Genomic DNA, 7,364 nt, shown 5'->3' with positions numbered 1-7,364 from the left:
TTTCGGACAAAATCTATGTTAATCTAACGAGCTATTTCTTGGTTGGCAATCATAGGCCTTTGTCTCAGAAAATAATATCCTTTAATACGTGTTATGTCAAGGTATTAAGGATTTTTTCTGAGACAAGTGCCTGTGCTGGCAATGTACCGTTGTTATTACAGGGCTTTGTGAAGTTAATATATCGACTACCTCATCCTTCATTGAAAGTACGTTCTGCGCGCGGGATGCTTAAGTTTATGTCCTCATCTTGTAATTGTCATATTTCAATATCCTTCACATCTAAACCATTAAATTTGGAGACTAACTTATTTAGCCGGTATGACTCCCAGCCGACGATCGCCTGAAGTATTGTAATAATAAGTGTAATGTACTTTATAACTTCAAATATTAATTGCCCACTCGGGAGGGGAGACTGAATTTTCGGCTCTCCCTCGACACCATTTGCGAGTATAGGTCTTAAGAAACGATGATTGTCCGTCAGAAGGGGACAATAACTAGCTGACCTGTGTTGAGAGAGAGAGTCATATCTCTTGCACGTAAAAGACACCCTTGTAGATTTCGAAAAAGGATACAAGGCAATAACTTGTTTGTTTTATCATATACTTAGACTAAATAACATATGATGATAACATTTAATTAACGTAAACTCCATATTTTTCGAATTGGTGCTGAGCGGGCTGATATGAAAAGTTTATCACATGCTTCTCAATTTTATTCGATTGTTATCACATACCATTCCGTAACGTTATCGCATGGCATTCTGGTGATACTCGGCAAATTCCGGAAAAAACACATCAATACAACGTTTTTAGTGAAACACATAACAAAGTAGTGTACAAAACAATTATTTGGATACAGGAAAGTATATTGTGTAAAAAAATAATAATAAAAAAATTATCAAATAAACGCATTTTTTGAAAGTTTCAAACATAATTTAGAAAGTTTCTTTACAAAAAGTTGACATTTCCAAATAGTGTTCATCACGTATATTGTTGAATTACTTATTTTGTCGATTCGTCCATATTAAAATATTTTCTTCACTGTTTAAAAGGCTTATGATAGAACGATTTCATATCGAATGTACTAAATCTGGGGTCCGACGTCAGCGAAGTTTTCAATCTTCGAACTTCTATTTTGGAACGTGAAAGGATCATTTTAATGAATCTGTTATTTTTCTTCATTGTTGAAGCATATGATAAAACGATCATAACGTGTCAATTTCCATATCTCATGCATCATCAGCCCTCGAACCTATAGAACCTAGGGCTGATAATACATGCGTTATGAAAAATGCAATGTAATAGTCTGATATTACAACCCACTATAAATAAATAGATAAATATGTTTAAACTAATTGCTTTGATAAGCGTAGCTTAATTAATTAAACCTGAAATAAAGTTCCGTAAATGGTTCCTTGCCGTCGAAGTTTTGTAAGTGGGCGGATATGTTTGTTTTTTTTATAATCAACTTGGCTTGAATTTATGACAACGCAGCCCACAGTCAACTCGCCCACTCAAACAAAATTATTGCAACTTGCATCACTTTGTCAAACTCTTTGTAAATTCCTCCTGTGTCATAAGGGGACAGAACTCGCACCACTCGAAAAAAATAAATACTTCAAACTTGCAGCGCTGAAGAAATGTTATAAATCATAAAAAAAATCTTAAAATTGTCTCCTCGTCGTTATTTTCCGCTCTTGGAGCAACCGTACTACATAGAGACAGAACTTGATTCGCACCTTTCGAGAAAAAAAAAAGAAATACTACAAACTAGCACTATCGAGAATGTTTAATCTTGTTCAGTGTTCTAGGTTGTTTTCCTCTTCTATGAGATATTTCCTCCAATCTAGGAGCATCTGTGTAACACCGAGCTATTAATTTGACATTCAAACTCCTATCATGGACGAAGAACAGACAAACTAATCAAAACTATCAACATAACGCCTAATTCACAGAACCAGTTTGAAAAAACACGAAACAAAGCTTTGTATCACCGTATACATATTTAAGCAGTCTTTTTTCACCCTAGTTTTATTGTATATATATATATCGTTTGAATTCAAATGTTTCATTACAAATAATATGACAAATCCTTTTCTTTATGATATTGTAAGTTTAATCTAGACAATAATACAATCATGATATATTAAGGTTAAGAACACACTTTCCACATCAAATAACATTACTATGTTGCCAATGTTTAGTAAGTTTTGGTTATGTTCGCATTCAAAACTTTTATGGTTTTATACTTTGAAAATGATACCACATAATGTGGTAAAGTTTAAATAATAGGTGCATCGTAGCGTTTTTCATAAAATTTAATTAAAAATTCTGTCAATCTCCGTGAATGTAATTCATAATGGAACAATAAATATGAATACCAAAAATAACAGAAATATAATATTACAGGAATGTAGATCGGGATAAGTACACAAGTACATGTGTGGCTTGATTTGGGTACAATACATCGATATGCTTCGCAAATTCATTCAATTTATTGTTGTCAAAGACAAAGATTGGTATTTAAACTTTGTATAAGAAATATTTATGAGAATAAATGAAACAAAGTCCAAATAGGAAGATAAATGTTATAGAAACAATATTTTTTGAAACAAAATGAATGAATCAAACAACAGTGTGAACATCCAGGCCAGTCATGCGTTGTAGACCATCATTGATTTCTGAAAAGAAGAAAAAAAAGATGATCTTTTTGTGTAAAGAAATAAAAATATTAGAAAAGGTCAATATTTGAATCAATAGTATGAATTCAATTCAACAATACGTTACTGCAATTTTAAAATAATCAACTTTAATTAATTAATTAAGCTACCATGTATTGCTTTAAAAATGTTTAACTGTTTCAGACATAGTAAAAACGAGTAAATATACCAATATGCATACTCATATATCGTTAATAAATTATTCTATATGGTACAAGCTCAGGGTAGATTTCAGTAATAAGAATTGCTTTATTACTACTGCTATAATACTACCACATATACGTGTGTGTGTGTGTGTTGGTGTGTGTGTGTGTGTGTGTGGTACTATAGCAGTTGTAATAAAGCAATTCTTATTACTGAAATCTACCCTGAGCTTGTACCATTAGAACAATTTACTAACGATGTATGAGTATGCATATTGGTATATTTTACTTCCTACTTATATCTTTGTATATCTTGTATTTATTATTTTTCATTTACCATGCAAGCTTTTCAAACTTTTTATAATGTGAGTGTTGATTCAGATTACAGTTACATCCAATATATACTTTACTTTACTAAAACGTACTCGTATTGTTTTCCAAGTTCTAATATTAAGGATGCAACCCAAACTGCTCCTGCCTCAGAAACTAATTGCAGCGCATGAGATAAAGCAAAGCTAAATCCTTGTAGGTCTGCCTGTTTGTATCTGTGGACTGGATGGTTACCATGGTTCCCACAGTCAAAACCCCAGGTGCAAATTTGGCCAAAATGACTATACTTCCCTTGCTCTACATGATTACACCTTAAATAACCAGTTTGGGAAATGTACATGTCAGTTTTATCTTTTGCGCACACCCAACTTGCTGCTTGCGAACTAAAAAATAAGGAAGGAGAAAATATGTTAATAATTTCAAAGAATATGCTTGTATTATTATCCGTACATGATTATCTAACCTTTTGTTTTAGTTCGATCTTTAAAATTGTGTTTATGTTTATCTTGGTAATCACGTGATCAATGTAATGTTTGTGTAGTCTGTAATACTGTAACTACGTACCGTTGATTCATATTCCTTTGTGATATACCAATGTTGTTTGATCAGTCACAAATTTAAATATCCCACTACGTAAAACTTTTCTACAGGCATGTATGCTAAATTTGGCAAAGCCTCAAAACCAATATTCATGAAAATGCAAGTTTTTGTCAATCAAGTAAAATTAGCAAAATTAAATTCCCAGTATAGAGTCAAAACCTTTTTTGTAGATTTGTTTTAACATTTTGTCATATGTCATTCTCTGAACACAACGTCAATTTATTAATATAGTTTAAAAGCAAATTCCCGTCACATGTCTATGTAGTTGTTCAAACTCAAAAGGCTTGTATGGAAAGCCGTTTCACTATAATTCGAATATCAAGATATCTCATATGATATACAAGATATCTTTTATAATATATAAGATATCTTATATTATTCCATATTGATAAAATATTGGTAGGTTTTTCTATATGAATGGGATTTTGAATAAATAAGCATATTCACCTGCGGAAAAATGATATTCACCGCGCAAAACATCGCGTGCTTTTACGTGTATAATTTTGGTAAAAAAACGTTTGACGTACAATTGGTTTTGGTAAATATTTTCCATTACATTAACTTCTCTCGGAATATGGAATAAAACATTTACTGTCTTTTGTTTCGGTAAATATGTGGTTTTATTGACTTTTGAAAAACTAATATTCACTTCGGCCGTTGGCCTCAGTGAATATCAGTTTTTCAAAAGTCAATAAAACCACACATTTACCTCACCAAAAGACAGTAATTGTATATTATTCCATATTGGTATTATTTTAGTAGGTTTCTCTATATGAATTGGATTTTGAATAAAAAAGCATATTCACCTGGAGAAAAGTGTTATTCACCGCGCTAAACGTCACGCGCTTTTACATGCAACGTTATGGTAAAATGTTTCATGTAAAATTTGTTTTGGTAAATGTTTGTCATTAAATACAACATTTTCTTCTCTCGGAATATGAAATAAAACAATTACTGTCTTTTGTTTCGGTAAATATGCGGTTTAATTGACTTTTGAAAAACTGATATTCACTTCGGCCGTCGGCCTCAGTGAATATCATTTTTTTCAAAAGTCAATAAAACCGCATATTTACCTCATCAAAAGACAGTAATTGTATATAATATATAAGATATCTTCTATAATTAATATATGAGATATCTTATATATAATATAAGATATATCTCATATAGTTTTTAAGATATCTTATATACTTTATAAGATATATAAGATATCTTCTAAAGTTTATAAGATATCTTCTAAAGTTTATAAGATATCTTCTAATGTTTATAAGATATCTTATAAAGAATATGAAATATCTTATTAATATTTTTTATATAAGATATCTTATATAATTTATATGATGTCTTCTAAAGTTTTAAAGATATCTTATATAGTTTATAAGATATCTCATAAAGTATAAAATATATCTTTAATAATTTATGAGATATTTCATAAATAAAATAAAATAAAATATCTTATAACGTATATGAGATATCTTAAAAACGATATAAGATATCTTATAAACTATATAAGATATCTTATAAACTATAAAAGATATCTTACAAACTATATAAGATATCTTATAAACAACATAAGATATCTTATAAAGTTTATAAAATATCTTATAAAGTTTATAAGATATCTTATAAAGTTTATTATATATCTTATATAATATATAAGATATCTGATATTATACAATTACTGTCTTTTGATGAGGTAAGTATGCGGTTTTATTCCATATTGGTATTATTTTAGTAGGTTTTTCTATATGAATTGAATTTTAAATAAAAAAACATATTCACCTGAGAAAGTGTTATTCACCGCGCTAAACGTCACGCGCTTTTACATGCAACGTTATGGCAAAATGTTTCATGTACAATTTGTTTTGGTATATATGTTTGACATTAAATACATTTTCTTCTCTCGGAATATGGAATAAAACAATTACTGTCTCTTACAAAGAAAAGTATATGAGATATCTTATAAACTATTTAAGATATCTCATAAACTATAAAAGATATCTCATAAACTATTTCAGATATCTTATAAAGTTTATGAGATAGCTTGAAGTAAGAATAAATAGCAAAACGGCTTGCCATAGGCTTGGTATTTGTTGATTTTGATATGTTTGTACCGCAAATCTTTTGTAATTTTTGTTAAACGTCTGAAGTTAAAAGGGGGAGGGTTGGGATCCTACTAACATGTTTAACCCCGCCACATTATTTATGTATGTGCCTGTACCAAGTCAGGAGCCTGTAATTCAGTGGTTGTCGTTTGTTAACAACACATGTAGAGCAAACACACATTAAAGATATAAAACTATATCACATAAAACAATTTAACACTAAATGTTTGTAAGCATTATGGATAAAATATGTTGATGCTGGACTTTGTATACAAAAATGATTTATCAAACGCTTAGACATGTATAATAGCGAGAAGCTACTTGTTAGTAAACAAATTTTCCTTTGTAAAACAATATCAATATGGACAGTATTGCAAACAAATGAAAGTGATTAAACAGTTTTGAAAATATACTTCAAGTCTAAGATTAAAATGTATAACATACCCATCGCATCCGGGTACCGGACACTTAAAATTTGATAGTTGGTACCATTTTGAAGCCATCTTTTCTCTAAGACTTTTTTCATCAAACGTTCAAATTCAAATCTTGTGATATGGGAAAAACACTTATTCTAAAAATAACTTGTTCTAATATCATTTCTTTTCTGAAAATCTGTAAAAAAAAAACTGGAAAAATTATTCTTCCACTATCTTAGGATCATCAAGCTTTTCGGGACGTTAGCCAAGTATATTCTATTTTGGGATATTATTGCATATGTTCTGAAAAAAAACCTTAAAGTGACAAGTGTACTCCTGAGAACTAGGAGATAAACATTATGAGGACTTTTTGTATGAAATGCTAATCAAGCGCAAAAGGAATTTTGTCTTTTATGTTTTCAAGATGAATTCCTTACATTTAGACATATTTATGTGCTTTTCACATGCAAAAGATCAAATTATACATAATTACAATGAAATATGAGCTTGCCAAAACAACTTAATCATATATTAACTTATGAAATACCAATGTTAAACAAATACCCTTTTGACATCTTGGAAATCCCACGTCGCGTACATTGAAATTATCCATAAATTCTACTTTTCAAAAATGTGTTCATACGAAGTATTCTAAATATATTTTTCATGTAGTATTTAATCTAAATAATTATATGTTTTCTTTTGTTGACTTTTCATGATAATTTTAAGTTACATATTTGTACATTTACTTAATATTAAAGCTTTAAAGTTAATCCGTTACTTCAACCTAAAAGAATAGAGAGAACATTTGTAATAAAAATAAAAATAAAACTCGTAATTTGTAATCGTAAAGAATACAGAAAAGAGCGTTTAATGGAATAGGGAAGACGCCTTTAAATTAAGATATAGTAGAGAAGACAATTGTCATATAGCTAAAAAAAAAAATAATGACCATGAGTATTTCAGAACTATTTTTTTTTAATCTTAAACATTAGTTTAAACTTTATAATACATGTGTTTCAAACAAAACATATTATAATTCTCTCAACCA

The 7,364-nt window shown here is 29.5% G+C and overlaps 1 protein-coding gene across 1 annotated transcript; it reads right to left on the bottom strand.

Annotated features, from left to right (window-relative positions):
• Positions 1-2,475: 2,475 nt before the first annotated feature.
• Positions 2,476-6,510, bottom strand: LOC134689599 (uncharacterized). The gene is made up of 3 exons (XM_063549567.1): positions 6,342-6,510; positions 3,288-3,575; positions 2,476-2,680 (listed from the first exon to the last, which is right to left on the bottom strand). Exons 1-3 carry the CDS (start codon positions 6,398-6,400, stop codon positions 2,671-2,673), a joined length of 357 nt encoding a protein of 118 aa, XP_063405637.1. The 5' UTR covers positions 6,401-6,510; the 3' UTR covers positions 2,476-2,670.
• Between the last annotated feature and the right edge of the window lie 854 nt (positions 6,511-7,364).

Source organism: Mytilus trossulus, chromosome 11, assembly GCF_036588685.1.
Source record: "Mytilus trossulus isolate FHL-02 chromosome 11, PNRI_Mtr1.1.1.hap1, whole genome shotgun sequence".
In the NCBI taxonomy this organism is placed as follows: domain Eukaryota; kingdom Metazoa; phylum Mollusca; class Bivalvia; order Mytilida; family Mytilidae; genus Mytilus; species Mytilus trossulus.
This window is presented reverse-complemented; position numbering and strand designations above follow the sequence as displayed.